The sequence below is a fragment of the Hemitrygon akajei genome, chromosome 1, assembly GCF_048418815.1.
Source record: "Hemitrygon akajei chromosome 1, sHemAka1.3, whole genome shotgun sequence".
Lineage (NCBI taxonomy): Eukaryota > Metazoa > Chordata > Chondrichthyes > Myliobatiformes > Dasyatidae > Hemitrygon > Hemitrygon akajei.
In genome coordinates this window covers 36,444,282-36,466,998 of record NC_133124.1, presented here as the reverse complement: position 1 = coordinate 36,466,998, position 22,717 = coordinate 36,444,282, and the positions used below count along the sequence as shown (strand labels likewise).

At 37.5% G+C, this 22,717-nt stretch overlaps 1 protein-coding gene across 5 annotated transcripts in view; it reads right to left on the bottom strand.

Annotated features, from left to right (window-relative positions):
• Positions 1-22,717, bottom strand: part of arfgef1 (ADP-ribosylation factor guanine nucleotide-exchange factor 1 (brefeldin A-inhibited)) — a 192,857-nt gene that overhangs the window by 12,490 nt on the left and 157,650 nt on the right. For all 5 annotated transcript variants that reach the window (XM_073041032.1, XM_073041023.1, XM_073041041.1 and 2 more), the window contains 9 exons: positions 19,835-19,995; positions 19,305-19,435; positions 15,606-15,735; positions 14,795-14,930; positions 13,367-13,505; positions 9,527-9,599; positions 7,183-7,339; positions 5,311-5,450; positions 3,246-3,414 (listed from right to left, as the gene is read on the bottom strand). In XM_073041032.1, coding sequence (XP_072897133.1) covers positions 3,246-3,414; positions 5,311-5,450; positions 7,183-7,339; positions 9,527-9,599; positions 13,367-13,505; positions 14,795-14,930; positions 15,606-15,735; positions 19,305-19,435; positions 19,835-19,995 — 1,236 coding nt within the window. The remainder of the gene's footprint in view (positions 1-3,245; positions 3,415-5,310; positions 5,451-7,182; positions 7,340-9,526; positions 9,600-13,366; positions 13,506-14,794; positions 14,931-15,605; positions 15,736-19,304; positions 19,436-19,834; positions 19,996-22,717) is intronic.

Below are 22,717 nucleotides of genomic sequence, written 5' to 3'. Positions count from 1 at the left end.
GGGCCACTCAAGCCAACTTCCTCACCTCATTATACTCACAGTGCACAACCAGACATGAAATTTGAGATGGATACTGGGTCAGCCATCACTGGTTAAGCAAATTGTCAGTTTCTGAAATTATGACCGCTGAACTCGGTGTTTTGCAGCTACACTGTAGGTAGTGTGGATATGTGTGGTGTCTTTACGGCAAAAGTGGTTCATCAGGAGGATCTGTTTCACTTACCCATGCACGTGGTCAGGGAAAGCCAACAGCCTAATGTGCTGGGTAAAAATTGTATTAAAAAGATGCATCAGTGTACCTGCATCAACAGAATTGTGGGAAAACCCATACTGAATTCTCTATTGCAAAGAAACCAGTGGATTTTCCAAGCAGATGCTCTGGGTCAGTATCGTAGTCCTGTGGCTGAATTCAAGCTTTAGGAGAACTGTCAGTAAAAGTTTTACAAGGCCAGCCCAGTGCCGTATGCGGTAGGCCCAAAGGTAGAGGAACTTGATCCACTACAGAGAGCAGATGTGATATATCTGGCTGTCAAAAGTGCAGAATTTAACGAGTTTGTCCAGAAGAGTAGTATTAGGCACCTGACAACAACTTGATATCATACCCGATGAAGTGAGCAATGCAAACAGTGAAACGAGGCCTTTGCAAACAAACTCAGGGTGACTTGACAAAACTAACTGTTTCCTTTTCCATTACCCCAGGACATTTACAGCAACAGGTGTGTAAAAAGGGCCTGAAGGATTAATGGGGACCTGAGTCATCCCAACCACAAACCGTTGCAGCTGCTACCATCTGGGAAACTGTACTGCAACATAAAAGCCAGGACCAACAGGCTCTGGAACAGCTTCTTCCACCAGGCCATCAGAATGATCAATTCACGCTGATACAATTGTATTTCTGAGCTATACTGACTGTTCTTTTGTATATTTTACTGTACATACTATTTATTACAAATTACAGATTCTGAATTCAATTCATTTTACCCAAAATGAATTTACAAGAACATCCTCCACCAAATTAGTATTTAAGTGCACCTTACGTACCACATCAGATCACCTACAGCCAGTGGTCCAGGAGCAAATTTGATGCAAGTGAATGCTTGATGCCAGAGGTTAAGTCTACACATGAACCTTGCAGGAAGAAAACTGGCTACCAGCCGACATCTGGCATTGTTGTGATCAAGTAGGAGAGCTTGAGCTGACAGACGTATGAATTGTCAAGCGACATCTGGATCATATAAGCCAGTGAACCGATGGGGGACCTAGGTAAGCTACACAAACGTCCTCTGCTGTTGAAGTCAGCGCCCCAGCAGATGAACCAATTGACACTTCTACAAGAGAAGAGGAGATTCCCAGTGCATTACTCTCGACATCAATTAATCAGGAAGGCAGAGAGAAGCAACCTGGCAGCGGTGGTCCACAAGGGTGTGATGGCCAGTTGACTGCTACCAAGCAGGAAAGACATTTCATAATCTTTCTCAGTTTACCTCACTTATTCATTTCCTCTGTGATTCCCAAGTATATGGGAGTAGGAGAGGGGTGGGTGGGTGGAAGGGATGCACCATATCAGTTCAATTGTGAGGATGTGGCTGATCGTGCGATGGATCGATTGGGCATCCAATGCACAGTGGACTCTCTTTCAGACACGGGGTTTCAGGTATATGCCTTTCATCACAGCAGGTCAGATTCATAGCTTCCACACTATAAATTACTCAGCGTGTACCATTACTAATATGACTCAGTTAAAAACTTTCAATACTACTATATTGTAGTTCTTGCTCCGTGCAATATGTAACACTATCTTCATTTCTACTGACTAGCAGATGGGATTATCACCATCTTCTCTAAGTTTGACACCATCTTGATATGGAAAAAATAGGACTGGGATCAATCCGATTTAACTCAGCTACCCAAACTTGCTGCTCTATACCAACCTTTTCTAAAGATAAGCAGCAGTTTAATTAGTTTCTCATACCAGAGAATTGCTTTGTGAAAAGCAACAGGCTACAATCATGACTAGGCCTTGGGTGTCTGATGTGAGGCTTCCCCCCCACCCCCAGGTCAGCTAAAGGCCTTCAGTAACTCACTATTGTCAGCAGTGGTTTATAGTAAGAGACATTTAAAAATATTTCAAATAGATTAAATATTCTATACCCTACCCCAGTAGTGCACGTCAAGCACATACCACCCTATGTAGAAAAAAATCTAACTCTAACATCTCCCCTAAACTTTCCTCTACTCACCTTAAACACATGTCCTTTGTTATTGGCCACTTCTGCCCTGGGAAAAGGCGGTGGTTGTCCACACTATTTATATCTCTCAAAATCTTATAGACTTCTTTCAATTCATCTTGCACCCTTCATCATTCCAAAAAGCCCTAGCCTTGCTCATTCTTTCCTTGTAAGACACATCCTCTTATTCAGTCAGCACTCAGATAAATCTCCTCTGCACCCCCTCTAAAGCATCCACATCCTTCCTATAATAGGGTGACCAGAACTATACATAATACTCTCAGGTTTTTGTTACCTTCATTAAGCATCAGGTAACTGTTTAATAATAAACACCACATAATTTCTTAAAAACCACAGATCCATCCAAAGACTGCTGGTACAATGTTAGAAAATACAATGGTAGAGATTTATTTTATCCAATGAAATGGACCGAAATCCATCCCATTTCCCATTCATCTTAAATGTGCCAAATATCCACTTCAGTTTGAAATTTTGGTACCAAACCATTTGTAGTCATTGATTCGGAGAGATACAACACGAAAGAATGCCTTCGGCTCGGACCAGCACGCACCATTTTCATGCTAACCATAGCCAATTAATTCTCAGTGAATTTAATATCTTATTTCCTTCTCATCCTTTCATCTTTGATACACTATTTAATGTATTTTATCCTGACAACAGAACGCAACATGTATTCGCTGACATATCATGAATTTTTTTGGTTATCTTCGAATACTGAGATACATTCTATCTTTTCATAAAATTTTCACAACAATTTGGCATATAACATCAACATCAACTCAGATCTACAGTGATTGGAATTAATATTGCAATGAACTACGTACAGAATAAGATGCTTATCACTAACATACTACATCACTAGTAATGAGCATACTATGAAACATTTTGTATTAATGGTCACTTGCAACATAAACTGGTAGTTATAACATGGATGCCAAAGCCATTTCTATCAACAGGGTATGGATAATTTAAACACATTCAAGACTCATCACTAACCTGCTTTCCATAATGCAGTTCTCTGTTCATTATTGGAATTAAAAGACTTGGCAAATCGATGAGATTCCAATAGACAGTCAAGTAGTTTGAAAAGTTGTTTTGAAGTTAAATAATGATACATTCCTTGGTCTTGCTTTTCAACATGCACATCAGCATCTATTGCATCTCTCTGTAAAATGCAAGGAACAGAAACGAATTCATTTACTTTTATTTTTTTTTCACTAGCTCAATGACATAATCATGGCTTTGAACAATGAGACAGTGATATTCCAATGAATGAAGTGCTCATAACTATAATATTCGCTAATAAATCACACCTCAGAACTAAAACTAGAGTCATGCTTTTCAGTGCATTTGTTGAATGAAAACCATTTCAAGCACTCTTCTACTATAATTTGAATTGGATATCAACACACAAGATCCTTGCATAATTCATTTGGCCTTTTGCACACTGTAGGAATTTTAAACAAGATCAAATAACTGGCAGCTTTACCAGCAAGTTTAGCATGCTTTAGGATAATTGTGATAATGGTATAAAAGTTCACTAATCATTAACAATATTGGAAATATTGCTAACCTTGATGCAAAAGTACAGGGGATATACGAAGGTAATAAGCTGTACTGATAAACCATATTTTGTGTCCTCAGGCCATTCCAAAGTACCTCCAATTTTACACACTTGGTGTAGAACACATGCAATTCCTTCTAATTATTTAAATGAACCCACTCCACTGCCTGTTTACATCTCAAATTAACTTCACAAAATGATTTCATTTAAACTGAAATTTAAAGTTGCATTCATGATCTGGCAATCTGCACAAACATCATGCATGATCCATAAATTAGAGCTTTGATATACAATACATTAAGGTAATTTATTTGTTGTTTTGCACAGGCCACATTCAGACAGGTTGTGAAGGATCTACAACTTCTGTGGTTCAGTTCTCTGGCCTGTGATTCCTGTGGGATGGTTTCTTGTTAAATGCACTCATTTATGAAATGGTTGCATTTGCAAAATCTTTTATTTCTATCTCCCTAAAAATTATGTCATAGTAGATCAGGTGTGTAACAAATTAATGATAAATTATAATATAGGAACTGCTTCTCTCATCACAAGTCTGTATTTTTGCATAGTAGGGGCTTTAAGGGTTATGAGGAAAAGGCAGGTAGGTGGAGATGAGTCCATGGCCAGATCAGCCATGATTTTATTGAATGGTGGAGCAGGTTTGACAGGCCAGATGATCTACTCCTGCTCCTATTTCTTATGTTCTTATTTTTGTATGTGTTTTGGCAGCTAGTAGGAAATGAATTGGCTTCTATACCCAACAAGTTAAATTAAGTTAAGCCAGATGATAAGAAAAAGGGGACACAAATTTATAAATGCTATTTTAATTCAGTCTTGTAATTCAAGTTCCTTATCATCAGACACTTGTGGAACCAACCAAAATTAACATCATAATCTAAAATAAGTGGTTTTTCCTAATGTAATACCAAACCCACATCAGTCAGGAATATACATTAAACCACTAGTAAAAACCTATAGGCAGGAATTACTGACATTTCATTTGTGCAGAGCCAGTAAAAGTTTGCCAACAATAACTACTCTTACTGAATGCGGTAAAAAAAAAGTTACAATAATTGAGATATTATTACATTACTTCCCTTTCAGTGATTCCTGTAAGTCCTAATGATTATATATTACCATATAAAAATTTAAATAAAAAATTCATCACTTCTAACTTACCATAGCACTCTTCTATCAGGTGACATCTTTCATTATAATGTTACTGGATAATGTTGAAATACACTGAGTGATTAAGAGCCAGTTATGAAGAGCTTGACAGTTTATAAAATGTGGCATAACCAATCCTTTACAGTTCATGAGCATGCAAGGTTTTCGGTGATCTCATATTGAATGTAAATGATGTGACAATTGAACTAACCTCTTTTTAAAGACAATTTTTCCCTCAACAGTTTAACTTATTTACAGGTTTGTTTTTATGGATTAGTCATAATGTAATTTGCTCTTTCACTCAATTTTTAACCAACAGCAGTTTTTTTCTACCTGAGCTGCTGCCAAGTTCTCAGCATCCTCCTTTTTGCTGGTTGCAGGAAAGAACACAATATTGTCGATTGTCTGAATTAATTCCAGCTGGACGACACATTTGATGAGGAGCGCAGCAAACAATTTTTGCTCTTGTACTTCTATGGGAAGGAAATATTTGATTTAATCCAATCATGATTTGTTATTTTGATCAAATGCAACCAAGAATATAATCAAATATAATTAATTGTTAAATAGTCTATGGATTATTTAACAATCATATATAACAATATACTGTACCACATTTAATTCAGTAACATCTTTGATTCATAAAATTACATAAATGCAGAAAAAACTTTCTCACTTCAATTAATAAATTGGTACAATTATGAAAAATAACTGAAAGCTTGATCTGAATGAAGTAATGTTTTAGGGAAACAACTTGGAGTTTGACTTAACAGCTAAAGTTTCAGTGGTGGGCTGAATAAATTCAACGATAAGCAAGGAATCAAAATTGGAGGGCAGCAAATAACTTTGAAATTTACAAGACTTGACAATATTGCAAAAAATAATGAAGAGCAAGGTTATCTTCAAAAACATAGATGAGAATGTTGAGTGTGAGACGCACATTGACCAAGAGCTGACTATATTTCAACAAGCCCAGCAATGATATTCGAAAGATCCTCTGGCATGAGTGAAACTGTTTAAACTCTGCTATTCAGCACTTTCAGGAGCTGACAAGCCATGTAATCAAGAGTTATATTATCCAATAAATACATTATTTTAAAAAAGCATAATAATGCAAGAACATTAAAATACACAGAAAATAAGTACTGGCAGCTCCACTGAGCTCTTACCAGCAACAACAAGCAGTAACCTTGTCACAGGTTGCAACTACCACATGAGCCAAACAACTCCGGTGCTTGTTCTGACAGCATACCAGATTGCTTAGTGACAGAGAGTCAAACCCTTTCTTGCACGAGTGGCAGGACTTTGAATGACCTTAAATACAAGATAAATTCTGCGATAATGGAACTACCTTTGTTTAAAATAGCTTTCATGCTGATTATCAAGTCGACTTTGGACAAAAAAAGCAGCTCTTACAACTTTATTAACTCTGTACTAATGATTTCATCGTTGCTCCCAAGTTTTCTTTTCAAGACCTTATTCATGCTGTACAGGTCCAAAGGAATCTAGTATTTCTCATTATGCCCAATCCACATGCTGAATTTAAGCAGATGGGTGGAAAGTACAAACAATAAAGTATTACAATAGCCTTAAGATAAAAGTATAAATTGATGGTTGAACAGCATTTGTGAGGAAGAGTTAATATTTCACATTAATCAACTTCCATCACAAACTTGTGGAGCCCTGAATAGTGTGGGCAGGGAAGAGATAATGGGAGAGATGTTGCACCAGAATGGTGAAAACCTCCAACATTCCCTTTGCTCTCTCTGTCCCTTCTCACTTTCTGCAACTTAAAATAAACTTGTTATCTCACTCTTCCACTTTCAATGAAAGGTTATCAATTCATAAACTCTTCTCCCTCCACAGACGTTGCCCAGTACGCTGCCCGTTTTTAGCATTTTTATGTTGACTTTCTTGTAACCACACTGAGGGAAGAGATCCTAGTTACACAAGCCTATAGTATTAATATTTTAAACATCTGTAACATTCAGAGATGGTTTTAGTTATGAGAAGTTGAAATGAGGAAAAAGTTAATTTCAAAATAAAATTACACTAAATTAATTACCCATAGTTTCTGTAACAGAAAACTCTAACACAAATTTGGAAGGTTTCATATTCTAGCAAAGAATTATTAAACTTGGCAGAAAATTCATTACATAAAACTATCATTAGGTAGTAACTTGTAACTGTTTGCCTGTGACTTACTTGATGACGTCTTAGATTTAGCAGCGTCGTCACTGGCATTGGATCCAAGACTAAACTGGCTCTGACGCCAGTCTAAAGGATTCTTCTCTGTGCTGGTCACAGATAGCTGATCTTCACCCTTACTTAGGACATCCACAGACTTTTGAGAAACAGCATCCTAAAAAAAATGGTAAACATAATTGTAGTCAATATTATCTTAAAAGCAGTGTATCAAATAGAAATTTTGTATTTATAATTTATTTAAATTGCTAGATTTATTTAATTTTATACTCAAGTCTCCACACAACTGTTGCTATGTACCTATCAAAATGTACTATTAATCTGGAATATTTGATGATGGTTTTAATGAAAACTGACACTTTAGCATAAGTTATGCACAGATCAATTGTTGAATGCTTCATTTTAATATTATCTATTACATTCAATACATTAGGTGCACATTTCAAAGAAGTCAATGTACTTGAATATGTACATATAGTACCTTATTCCAAGGGCTTAACCCTTTAAAATTTACAGTATTTCAGAACAATAGGAAAGTATCCACTGAATTATGTTAGAGAACTTCAGCTGAAAACCTCAGCTACTCTGAAGTATTGTTTGGGACTGAACTAAAAGTTATGTTTGGATTGCACAGCCTCAGCATCAACAATGAACCCAACTTACTAGAATATCATACTCTCAACCCAACAAAAGACACTTGTCCCCTCAGTTCCTTGATCATTACAATTTGTTTTACAATTGTTTGTTGAAAGGCCAGGACAAGTGTCAAATGTTAACACTAAAAAACCTCATCTTGACGGTAGAGGAGGCCATGGACAGACATGTCGGAGTGGGAGTGTTCATGCCGGCAGGTAGGAGGTATCCGGTAGGCAGGTACTGTATCCGGTGCTCCCGATGTGGCCATTTATACATTGGGGAGACCCACCGCAGACTGGGAGACCGTTTCGCCGAACACCGGCGCTCAGTCCTCCAGCAGTGGCGGGATCTCCCTGTGGCCACATACTTCAATTCCATAGACCACTCCCACTCCAACATGTCTGTCCATGACCTCCTCTACCGTCAAGAAGAGGCCACACGCAGGTCGATGGAGCAATACCTTATCTCCCGCCTTGGTAGCTTCCTACCTGCCGGCATGAACGTCCAACTCACAGACCTCCGTTGATACCCCTGCCCCCTCCTTACCCCCATCCCTATCTATTATTTTAGTCTGGTTCTCTCTCTCTCTCTCTCTTTTTTCCCCCCCTCACTATAATCTCCCCCCAGCCCTACCTTTCTTTCTCTTTTATTACCCATAATTCTCCACCTTCCCCCTAGCCCATTTCCCTCCAGCCTGTCACTTCCTACCTCTCTACTTTATCCCTCCTCCCACTTCTTATCCCCCCTTGACCATTCCATGTTACTTCACTCCTGATAAGGGTTTCGGCCCAAAACGTCGTCACTACCTCCTCCCATAGATGCTGTCTGGCCTGCTGAGTTCTGCCAGCATTTTGTGTTTTTATTTATTTCTTGGTGACCAATCGTTTTAATTTTAATCCACATTTCCATTCTGACATGTCAGTCCATGGCCTCCTCTATTGCCACGATGAGGCCACTCCCCTCTCCTATCAGATTCCTTCCAGTTTCCAGCTTCTTACTTCATTCCCCTCCCCTCCTCCACCCGTCTTGCTTCACCTATCACCTTCTTGTACTCCTTCCCCATCTCCCTTTCCAGTTCTGATTAAGGGTCATAGTCCAAAATGTCGACTGTCTATTCTTTTCCATAGATGTTGCCTTACCAGTGTTTCTCCAACATTTTGTGTATGTTGCTTTAAAATTATCTTGTTTTCAAAAGTGAGGTATTGTTTAACCAGGAGGAATTTAGATTTTAAAAAAAGGGGTGGTAGCTATTGGGAGATAGAAAATTAAGATAGGAATGACCTCAAGTTCATGAAGAATGGAACATGGAAAAACTGGTCAGTCATATTTTGGCCCTAACTGGAAAGGTAACATGAAATCCCCAAGGACACCTGAAGTTCTTGAAGAGGAAGCCAGTGAAGAGGAAGTGGAGGAGTGCCTTTTTAAAAAATATTCAATATGGTTATGAGGAAAAAGAAGGCAACTACCCTGTACAATCTTCATAGGTTAGTTATTTTTGTCAGGTTAACATTGCCATATCTGAAAAATTTGGGAGCAGTAACTGAGGAGAAAGAATTACATATAATACATTAAATATAAAACTAAACTGCCTCAAACTACAAACTGACCTTTTTTTTGACAACTCTGATATCCATGATTCTGTTCAACAGTAAATTCTCATATAAAAATTGAAGCCATTTGTTAATTCAGTAAATAATGTAATTCATACCATTTGCTTTTCGCCAGCTTCATTTTGCATCGGGGAGTCACCTTCAGACTGTGAGGGTCGCCATGTTAATAAACTAAAATATATAAATTACAGCAACATTAATTCAGTCACTTCTGAAGAATTAGTTTTGAAAAATGCTATTTTAAAAACAGATTGACTAAAATAACTCAGTTATTGACTACAGAATGGAAATTTTAACATTCCAATTTAAATTAGTAGCATATAATCTAAAATAAAAATTCAAATGTAGATTAAACTTCAGTTTGAAAGGTGAAATATGTCAGGCTTCTCAATCAAATCATGACACTATTTTTAGCCCCAGATTCAGTAAAAGTCATTTAGTCTTAGTGCCTGTAGATATTATAATTCCTGTCAATTACCATCTTTCAATAAGTTGAAAAGTTTATTTGATATGCCCCCATGTAATGTATCTGCAAATTCAATGAAACCGATCAAAATTGAGACATTATATCTGAAAACTACCGTTGAATGATCTATGATAAATTCTAAAATTAGCAACTCCAAAAATAATCATGAATACATTAACTGTTTAATGAATTGTTAAAAGCAAGAATTGCAGAGTTTAGTTGACCAACCTCTCCTCCTGCATCATACATGCTCCTACTGTATGTCTAAGGAAGTACAATTATCTATTTCGACTAAACCCAGAATTGGCAGCTAACAAGTTTAAAATAAAACTAAGTTGCCACTTTCTTGTACAGTAACACCCAGTAGATGCTCAGTAGGTTTTGGCTGCAATGCCACCCAGATCACTTCAGCAAATATCAACATGACCCAACATGAACTGAATGAACTTGATTGCTTCATACTTTGTGATGCTATTCCTACAACTGACCTTGCTTGCATTATTTCTTCTGCATAATTGGATTAAGTCATTTTCAAACATTGAAAATGTTAATAGAATGATAATATTAACTATAGGACATTTCTAATGGCCACATTGAAAACACAAGCTATCAAGATCAATGAACAAAATTTTTGCCACATTCCAACAAAGCAATCCGTTTCCTACCCACAACAAACTTTTTAAACCTACGTCCATTACTCTACACTACTGGCATGCTTTGAAATAACTCAGCAAACAAAAATCTGGAGGCTGTAACTGCTCTCACAATACCACTTTCACCCCACCGTTGTTTCTGATGTGTCTTCCCTTTTCCTCAGCTGTGGGTTTCCTTCCATAAAAGTTGACTGGGCCCTTAACACTGGCTATTCCACTTCAGCTCTCATCCCCCCTCCACCCACTCAGAACAAGCATAAGGCCCTTTGCTGATTTATTCTTCCATCTGCATGAATAGTTACTGTACACTAGTTCCCATGTACCTCCTCCTGCAGTTACAGGGGATGCAGTATTTGTCCTTTTACCTCAATTGTATTCTCCGTGCTGAATATGATATGCAAGGTATGCTCTCTACACTGGGGAACCAAATGCAGAGAAAAGTACTTTTTCTTGTTTGTGACAGATTTCCAGCATCTGCAAACTTCCACTTGTTTGTGACAGCTACCCGGACTATACCTTGTCTCTCCCTGCTACTTGTGAAACACCATCCCCTTCTCTTAATTACTGTCTCTGCCGCATCTGCTCTCAGGATGAGGTTTTTCATTCCAGAACGAAGATGTCCTCCTTTTTCAAAAGAAGTGGCTTCCCTTCCTCCAACATCAATGCTGTCCTCAACCTCATCTCTTCCATTTCAGGCACGTCTGCTCTTAACCCATCCTTCCGCCATGCTACCAGGGATAAGGTTCCTTTTGTCCTCACCTGCCACTCCACCAGCCTCCGTGTCCAGCACATAGTTCTCCAAAACTTCCGCCACCTCCAACTGGATCACACCACCAAACACATCTTTCCCTCTCCCCCACATTCTGTTTTCCGCAGGGATTGTTCCCTACACGACTTCCTTGTCCATTCGTCCCTCCCCACTGATCTCCATCCTGGCACTTATCCTTGAAAGTGGAACAAGTGCTTCACCTGCCTCTACACCTCCTCCCTTACTACCATTCAGGGCCCTACACAGTCCTTCTAGGAGAGGCGACACTTCACCTGTAAATCTGTTGAGGTCATATACTGTGTTTGGTGCTTCCAGTGTGGCCTCTTGTATATCGGTGAGACCCAACAGAGATTGGGAGACTGCTCCGCTGAGCATCAACGCTCCATCCGCCAAAACAAGCAGGATCTCCTGGTGGCCACCGATTTTAATTCCACTACCCATTCTAATATGTCCATCCATGGCCTCCTCCACTGCCAGGATAAGGCCACACTTAGGAACAACACCTTATATTCCGTTTGGGTAACCTCCAACCTGATGGCATGAACATCGATCTTTCTAACCTCCAGTTATGCCTCCAGCCCCACCCCCTTCACCATTTCCCATTTCCTTGCCCCTCTCTCCTGTTATCTCCTTGCCCGCCCATCACCACCCTCTGGTGCTCCTCTGCAATTTTTTCTTTCTTCCACAGCCTGCTGTCTCTTTCACCAATCAACCTCCTAGCTCTTTGCTTCAGCCCTCCCCCTCCAAGTTTTACCTATCACCTTGTGTATCTCTCTTCCCTCCCCCACCCCCCCCCCCCCCCACCTTTCAAATCTACTCTTCAGTATTTTTTTCTCCGGTTCTGCTGAAGGGTTTCTACCCGAAATGTCGATGGTACTTTTTTGCATTCATGCTGCCTACCCTGCTGAGGTCCTCAAGCATTTTGTGTGTGTTGCTCGGATTTCCAGATCTGCAGACTTTCTCATTTGTGCAGAGAAGGGAATTACTTTGCAGAACACCTTGATTCCATTCATAAGAATGACTCTGAATTTCCAGTTTCCTGTCACTTTACTTCTTTACCCCACTTGGATTTCTGTCTTCAGCCTCCAATACTGTCCAATGAAGCCCAATGCAAAACTGAGAAACTATATTTCATCTTGCTACCAGGAATATTACAATTTAATTTTCAACTGAACATCAGCATCTATTTCAGATTTCCAACATTCAGTTGTTGCCCTTTTCTTCTGGTTATTTTGTATATTTTCAGCTTTCCTTGACATATTAATGTCTAACATTTGCTTTCCACCATTTCTATCACCACTACTGCCATTCACTCTTGCCTTTGCACGCTATCTTTAAATATCTGATGTCTTAACACACTGTTCTAGAGTCTCCAACATAAGAACATATTCTTTTCATATCCACCCTTTCAGCTCCTCTTTTAGGATCTAACTAATTGAAACCTTACTCCTCTAAGCCTCAACAGGTACAAACTTAGTCTGCCTAATCTATCCTCATAAGGCAACCTGCCCATTTTAGATATCGGATTATTCCTAACTGCTTCCAATGCACTTACCTCCTCCTTTAAATGAGGAGACCAAAATTACACAATACTCCAAGATATGGTTTCATTAATACTCTACGTACTTTCCTACATTTGTATTCAATTCTCTTAAAATAAATAAAAATATTCTATTAGCTTTCCTAATTACTTGCTTTACCTGCATAATCTGCCATTATCCCATCAAGGATAACAGCTACTTCAATAATGGACACTTGTGTCCAGGGAAACTCTGCCAACAAGTATATGCATTAAGGAAAGGGGAATAAAACAAATACATACACAAAATAATGCAAAATCAAACATTTGACAGTTTAATTGTACAAGGACCACATCAGTACATTTTCTTTAACAAATATAATGCTGGAAGTTTATAATGTACTGGAATGGCTGAATGGTGGAAATACATTAGATTTTAGTTTAACAAAAAAAAAAGGATCAAGAAAATCCCATTACAACAATAGTATTAGGAAAGTTACAAGTACGTCTTCCATTAAAGAGGTTTCTTACGCATGAGGAATAGTGGTCTTGAAGATGTCCAACATGCAACTGCAAGTTTTGTCCCATGTTTCTGGTAAAAATTTTTCTCCATTCAGAATGACAACATTTTCCAGACAATTAGTTCCAGACCGTGCGAGTTGTTCGTTATCTGAGAAAATCAAGACATTATCAAATTCATCATAAATATTAACTTTTTAAATTATTTTTGTTTGGCTGTATTTGCACCACAGCATGAGGGGAGTTTTACTTTCTCTCAAAGAAAGCACAGCACAATTTGCCAAGAAGTTCAATTTTGTTTCAATTTGGAGTGGGATCAGGTACTTGTTCTAAATTTACAGTATTGATTTTATACTGCAAGTGTAATTTTCAAGAATTAATGTATAGCTTTTACAAACAACGAGTTCCCTAGAAAGGACAAAGACATAACAACAATGTCAAGCTTGGACTAGACTGAAATAACTGGAAGACTAACAGTCGTTCAGTTTTTGCACTTCATTTTTAGAAAGGAGAGCTTTTGTGTTGATCTTTATTGTCAGAACACAGATCAAGTTTGCAGCCGCATTGTCAATTTACTTTCCACTTAAATCTGTTGCACATGTGTATCTGCATGCAAGTGCAATTTATCTTGGAAAACAGGATATAAAGCAAATGAAAGTTAATTTGCACAGGACTCTTTGTAGCAAACTGACATTCACTATTTGGATTTGATACCACATGCTATATAATCAAGACTGATTTAAAAGATGATTAAGTAGCTCATAACACTTAATTTTATGACAATACATATGCTATAATGAATATCTGCATCATATAAAAATAGCTGTTAGTGAAATGCTGCAAGATAGCAAGTTAATGCTAAACTTATAGAAAGTTAACATTCCTGGAAATCTCATCTTTGTGTCAGAGTTGTACAGCACAGGAACTGGCCACTCAGTCAAACTCGACCATGTCAATCACAAAGCCCACAAAGCAAGGTATGGCCCATATATCTTTAAACACCCCCTATCCAGGTACATATTTGAATGTTGTTATTGTACCTGCCTCAATCAGGGAAAGGCCTCTGCAATTTCTTCCCTAGCTCCACACCTGTAGCATCTGTATCTTGGAACATTAAGCTGCCAGCCTGCCCTTCTCTCAGCCATGCTCTCGTGGAACATGACAACATGCCTGTTACTATTTTGGCCATGTAACTGCAATCCAATATATTAAGTATAAATGTACAACACATTTCCTTTATTATTCCATTCTGAAATTGATAAAATACCCATGTATAGTTACAGTAAACCAAATTGATAGCTTTCTTACACAATATGCATAATGAAATTTCAAAATCTTGAAGTTACATATATTGCATATCAAAGTTTATTTTTGTTTAAATAAGACAGCAGCTACTGACCTACTTGCATACTTGTGAATACCTGTATTTGTTTGTTTTACCTTGCTGCACACACCAGTACAACTGTGCAAAAATATCATCCAATAGGACATCATTCAGTACTTCAAAGTACTGAGTAAATACATCACAGATAGCATAAAGTGCATGGTTACAAGTGGTGGTCATCCATTCAGCTTTCTGAAAAATAAAACACGCTTGCATCAATACCACAAAAACTTAATAAGTCTTGCCATCCCACATCTAATATCATGGTCATACAATGAGGAATATGACAATTTCAGCTTATTATAAACCATGGGCAAAAGACAGTGAATATCTTGAAGATTTCCAAGCCAATTAAACATAAAGAATTTAAACTTTGTTTTGAGAAGCTATAGCAAATATATGTAAATGTGTTCCATTGCACATCAAACAGAAATTCTATTAGGAAAAAGGGCTGGGAGTGACCAGAGTTTGCTGCACCATCAAGTGAAGGGTAATATCCCAATGTCACTGGAATAGCCTAAAAGAACAGCAAATTATGCTAACAACAAAATAAACCAAGACCAAAAATTGTTAGTACAGGGAAAAAGCCACAGACGTTCTAGAGAATTGTTATTTCAAGGTGTTAATAGTTCAAGGGAGCTTAATTTTTAAGCATTTGATCATCCCCAAATATGAACGATAAATATCCAGGTGGTACTTCACTGAGAAATAAAACAAAAGAGCTAAAGACTCTTTTGATCTCTCTCTGAGCAGTATTTCTTTTTTTATTTAGATTGTCTGTGCTAAGTAGCTTCATACTGTGCTGTAAACAGTGATTCATACTTATGAATAAAACTGACTGCACTTGAAAAGTAACTATCTACATACCTCAGTCTGTTGTTCTGGAAGTTTCATGTTGTCAAAGATCCTGAAAACAATCCTAAACAGATCTTGCCACCAATGTTTCTCAAAAGTATGACCGTAAGTTTTCATTATTTCAAACATCACAGTTAATCCCCTATATCAGGATTAAAATAAAGGGTTAAGTGATGATGATCATGTGCATTGCTAAATGACACATTTACTTGCATATTGTACAATTGAATTAGAATGACTACTTCACTGAGATAATGGTGAAGGAACTGAATGTTCAGAGAATGGTGAATAAGGGACCAATCAAGCAGGTTGCTTTATACTGGACAGTACTGAGTATCTCAAGTGCTGCTGGAGTTTCATATATCCAGGCAATTTCATAATGCTGTGGACTTATGCCTTGCAAATGGTGTAAAGGCTTTTGAGCTTCCAATCAAAAATAATTCCAGAGGAGGTTAATGGTTAAGAAATTCAAAGATGGTAGTGTCACAAAACAACAAGAAATTAGGCTCTGTTGCACTAGAGATGGCCTTTAGCCAGCACTTATGTGGCATAAATATAACAGTATATGGAGATGTCTATCTGCTAATATTATCCTAATCTAAACTAAATGTGTTTATTATAAATATCTGACTCATTTGAACACAAATGTAAATGTGAAGCCATTATTATTTATTGGCAAACCTTGTACATCACAAGATTTATATCATAAAGCAATATTGAAATAACTTCAGGTGCTATAAATACAAAAGGGACCTTTACACTCAGTAGCCACTTAATTAGATACTTCCTATACCTAATAAAGTGGCCAGTGAGTGCCTGTTTGTGGTCTTCTGTTGCTGTAGCTCATCTACTTCAAAATTCGACATGTTGTGCATTCAAAAATATTCTTCTGTACACCACTGTTGTAACACATGCTTAACTGAATTACTGTTGCCTTCCTGTCAGTTTGAGCCTGTCTGGCAGTTCTCCTCTGACCTCCCTCATTAACAAGGCATTCTTGCCCACAGAACTGCTGCTCACTGGATATTTTTTCTTTTTCCACACCATTGTCTGTAAACTCCTGCGACTGTTGTGCATGAAAATTCAAGATCAGCAGTTTCTGAGATACTCAATCATCCTGCCTGGCAGCAACGATCATTCCACGGTCAAAGTCATTCTGATCACATTTCTTTGCCATTCTGATGTTTGGTCTGAACAACAACTGAACCTCCTCACCATGTCTGCATGTTTTTATGCACTGAGTTGCTGCCACAGGATTGGCACATTAGATATTTGCATTAATGAGGCGGTGTACATGTGTATCTAATAAAGTGGCCAGTGGGTGCATACTAATGTCAGTGGGTGAGAGCAACAATGAAAACAGTTTTGAAAGCCCATTTACTTAAAACAATTCTGTATGGATACTTGTCATTGAAAATTGGGTAGGCTACACAAAATTGACAATAGGAGCATGTATAAACCATTTATTCCAATATCAAAGCAGCTTCCATGACAGCTGCAGACAGGTAAAGTTTCTGTAAACTATAAAAAATATTCTGATAACAATATCCAAGGACATAGAAAAGTAATTTTGACAGGTCATCAAGACTTTGCTGATTGTATTTATGCCTTTTGAAATAAAACATAGTTTTTAGTACAAATCAGTAGAATAGATAATTCTACATCAAATGAAGAATTAAAACAGTTAATACTTTGAATAGCTTAAGCTTACAGCTTACTATAACTGTAAACCAATTACAGTAATACAAGCTTATGAAATATACAGTTACAAGAAAAAGTTTGCGAACCCCCTGAAATTGTATGGTTTCTGCATTAATTACTCATAAAATGTAGTCTGATCTTCATTTAAATCACAATAATAGACAAGCACAATCTGCCTAAACCAATAACACCCAAAGAATTGCACTTATCATATCTTTATTGAACACATTGTTTAATCATTCACAGTCCAAGCTGGAAAGTATGTGAACCCTTGTATTTAATAACTGGTACAACCTCATTTAGCAGCACTGACTCCACCAAACATTTCCTATAGCTATTGATCAGACTTGCACAATGGAGACGAGGAATTTTACACCATTCCTCCATAAAGTTTCAGCTCATCAATATTTTTGGGATACCTTACATTAACAGCCCTCTTCCGGTCATGCCACAGCATCTCAATTGGGTTCAATTCTGGTCTCTGACTTTTCGAAACATAAATTTTCTTGCAGACCAGTTTGTGTGGCTTCAGAGCTGTGCATCAAACATGGCTATAAGCAGCACTGGGATCCCACAGGGGACTGTATTGTCTCCCTTCCTGTTCACTCTGTATACCTTGGATTTCAGACACAACACTAAGTCATGTCATCTGCAGAAATTCTCTGATGAATCAGCAATAGTTGGGTGTATAAAGGGAATGGGAGGATGAATACAGGGCACTGGTGGAGGACTTTGTCAAATGGTGCAAGCTGAATCATGTGCAGCTCAACATCAGTAAGACAATGGAGATGGCGAAGGACTTTAGGGGGAACTAATCCTGCACTGTTCCCTGTTACTACAGATGGTGAGGACGTGGATGTGGTGACAACCTACAAGTACCTGAGGGTGACTGGAGCACCATCACATAGGCTGTGTACAAGGGAGAGAGTCGCCTCTACTCCCTGAGGAGACTGAGGTCCTTTGGAGAATGCAGGCCTCTCCTTCACATTTTCTACCAGTCTGTTATTGCCAGTACAACCATCTGCGTGGTGGTGTGCTGGGGCAATGGCATCAATACGGGTGATGCCAACAGGCTCAATAAACTACTTAGAAAGGCTGGCTCTGTTACAGGAGTAACACTGGGGGCTGTAGTAAAACAAAGGACTCTACAGAAAATCCTGGCAATTCTGGATGATGTTTCTCACCCTCTGCATGCCACCTTAGCTGAACAGAAGATCACATTTAGTTACAGACTAAGACAACTGCGCTGCTCCAAAGAGCACTTTAAGTGGCCGTTCTTACCCTCAGATATGTCAACCTATAGCTGAGAAAGTGATGACCCCACCCCATCCCCGGTTAGACTGTTTGAGGTAACTTATTTTTATTCTTTCTTACTTCTCTTCTAATAACTGTATATCTGTGCACTTGTAATGCTACTGTGACACAGTAATTTGATCTGTTTTCACTTTGACATGAAAAAGACTGTTTATCAGTGCCAGAAAAAGCCAAATTAAATCCACTGTGATTCAATATGTTAAAACAATAAAACATGAAAACTTACAAGAGGGAGAGTGCTTTTTATAGGCACTGTAGCTTTCGTGGAAAACATTATCCCAGAGGTTCACATAATTTTTAGGACCTAGACTGTGATTGTTTAAATGGTGTACTCAGTATTGATGAGAAGAATACAATTGTTTGGGCGTTTTAGTTTAGGCAGATTGTGTTTGTATATTATTGTGACTTAGATGAAGATCAGACCACATTTTATAAGTAATTAATGCAGAAAACCAGGTAACTGCAAAGGGTTCACAAGCTTTTTCTTGTATGTGGTTAAGAAGTCATGAAGCAGCAAACAGAAAAAAATATAGAAAATAATGATGTTTCTTGGTGTTTCTAAAGTAAATCTATTGCCAACATACAAACTTTAAGGATAAAAGTGGTGCCCAGTGATCCTTCAAATAGTAAGGAATATAGAAAAACTACTCCTGTCTGAAATACTATTTTAATTACACAGAGAAATAGAATTCTTACCTAGTTCTTACATCTAATTTGCATCTGTTAATTATGCATGATAACTCGAACAGAATTGGAAACCATCCTCTCACCCATACTCTGTCTTCAGCAGCAACATTCATATCATCACTTGTGTATTCTCTGAATGCCTGTAAATATATTTGATTAGGAATAATTTAAATTTATTCTGCAAATAGTGATCCTGAAGCTGCAGAATACATTTTTTTTCATCCTTTCATCATAGTAGTCCCATCTCTCCTTGTTTGAGAACATCTAAGAACAGGAACAAGCCAATTGCGGTGACTGTTCACCTTGTTCAATATCAAACATTTATCTAAAAGTCACACATTCCATTTCAGAGTCCCAAGGAAGATCAGAAAAATAGAGAGCTATGGGTAACCCTAGGTAATTTCTAAAGTAAGTATGTGTTCGGCACTGCGTTGTGGGCCGAAGGGCCTGCATTGTGCTGTAGATTTTCTATGTTTCTATTACTTTAACATCTATAATAATATGGAGTACTACCAAATTTGCTGTGACCAAATACTCACCTGTGGTCTCTCAGACACATATTTTGCACAGTGACGAATGAGACGAATTGCTTCCATGCTCGTATCTGGAAAAGCAGCATTGCAGGCAAACTCTGACAAACATTTCACTGCATCTTGAAAGGAATCTATTGTTGCTGGAAAGTGCTTTGCAAATACATTCACTGTGAAAATAATTTCAAAATGGTGAATTTTACTTTGCTGCTCTTAAAAGTTCTTTGTTGGTATTTTCAGATTAATAATTGATCTCCTTCATTCAAATGCTTAAATGTTCTAACATATTAAAACAATCAACTTCAACTTAAAACTGGGTTAAGAATTGAACTGAGAAAGATTTTCTAATCCTATATTATCTGTAGTTTTCTTTTTTGCTTTACTTTCACATTGACTTTAATTTTACTTTTTAATCAAATTGAACAATGAAATTAAAAGCCTCAATTACTTGTGCAACAATTAGAGTAAAAATAATTCCACTTCACTATGTCAATTAGATCCTTCAATAGAAGTTACGTTTTTTTAGCCATCACATTTTTAAAGCCCAGTTCAAGATTTTATTTAACAAATATTTGTTATGTAACTAATAAAGTTTCTCACTTCAATACAGACTGCTGCAACCCATGCCTCACAAAATATTAAAAGCTTAGAGTTCAAAGCATTTTAATGGACAAAATCCATCTTAATACACGTAGAAGAATTAGGACTAAACGTAGGTCTGAGATGTAACGTGGGATGTGAAGATGGAATACCAGATTAAATTTTATTTATTCTTCCCTGTATATTTTACATGTTACATGCAGATGCATCGGAGCAAAGTTGGGATTTTATGGCAAGAAAACATAGCAGTATTGGATAATAAATAAGTATTGGCATAGTTATGATTGGTATTGGTTTATTATTATCATATACTCTGAGATTCGGTGAAAGCTATCCATGCAAATCATTTCAAAATGTAAGTACTTTGAGGTAGTTCCTGGGAGAAGCAATAACACAGTGTTACAGTTATAGGGAAAATGCAGTGCAAGTAAAGAGCAAGGGCCATAGCATGATAGTCTATAGGATCAAGAACACATCTTTATCACACAAGAGGCCTGTTCAAGAGTCTTGCAACAGCAAGTTTTCGAGCTCTTATATCTTCTGCCCGAGGGAATAGGGAAGAAAAGTGTATGTCCAAGGTGGGAGGGGTCTCTGATTATGCTGGCTGCTTTTTCAAAACAGTGAGAAGTGAAGACAGAGTTAATGGAGAGCTTTATAATTATACCTCAGCAATTCTGAGGACCTGGAATTTGTGAAGAAATGTAATTTTCCCAAATAGCATAACATTTTTCTAACTAACTATCAGGAACTTTAGAACTTTGATGCACACAAAGGCATGAATTTGGTCATTTCTTTTATTCTTCATTCTTCAAAAATTACTCTCTATCACATAGTGGGAATTCATTGCAACATTCTGTGCCAGATCCAATTTTAATGGATGAGAATAATTACAGAAAACTCAAAAGATACTTTGTTAAATAATGTGGAGTAAATATTTTAAGTTTTAAATTTGAGAAGTGTTTACTTCCATATTAAAGTTTAAAACATATGGAATAGTTCTTAAATAATTTAAACTTTCAGAAACATTTTGCTTTCATAATTTTGACAATTCCAGGAAAACTGGGGATCTAATTCAGATAATCCTGTTACACTGCTAAAGGCTCTATAGATCTACATCCTAAAAGGGATTCAGCTGACTCTTAACTACATTACAGCTATATAGACCATTACAGACAAATTTGTCATTTATTCCAAAGTCATTGGAAAGCACTGGCAGCCAGCTGTTGCCAGAGAACTTTGGCCAGACTTGCCTTATACATAAACATAACAAGCTTTGTATCCAAATAGGAATCTTCATTCAAAAAACATGCCTATATGCCAATGTCAATTATAAGAATATGCTATTAGGACACATTTGCAATGAATAATAATGCCTTCATTGAACAGCAATTATTTAATGTCATGTTACATGAATAGCTTGTGAACAGTACAAATGCTTTAAATATAATAAATGAACTTTATCTTTGCAGACAAATTTTCTTGATAGTAATATCTGTATCACCTCTTTCAAATGTAATGCCACAACTTTAAAGCCTAAACTCTGAAACTATGACAGGTGGCAGCAGTGTTACGAATATCAGTCATGCTAAAATTGTTTATGTTTTAGGAAAATATTAAACTATTAAGATGGACTATAGGTACTAAATCCTCTGAAAGAACTGATATTGTTCATGACAAAATTAACTTTCCATGGTATCAAATTTTCCATAGTTATGATAGGAAAATGGATTATTGAGTGGACAGAACTATGAAGCAGGAACAGTTAACTTGCCAGCAACAATGCCCCATTTTTACGTGTAGTTTAAAATTTACAGTCATAGAGCAATACAAACCTGATGCATGCCTTTTGGCCCATTGAATCCATGCTAATTATGATGCTTTCCTATCTCATCCCAATTTCCTGCATTCCCATATCACTCTAAGACCATCTCATGCATGTACCTATCCAAGCACTTATTGCACCTTTCTCAACCACTTCCATACATTGTATCCACTTCAACCACTTCACAAGCTTATTCCATATATTCATCACCCTCTGTGTGGGAAAAAGTTGCAACCAAGCCCTTTTTAAATAATTCCCCTCTTATCCTAAATCTTTGCCCCCGAGTATTGGACTTCCCTACTCTGGGGAAAAGACTGCTACCATCCACCCTTCATGATTTCACCCCTATTAGGGCACACCTCATTCTCCTATGTTCTAAAAGGATAAAGCCCCAACTTGGCCAATCTGGCCCTCTAACTCAGGCCCTCTAGTCCTGGCACTATCCTCGTAAATCTTTTCTGCACTCCTTC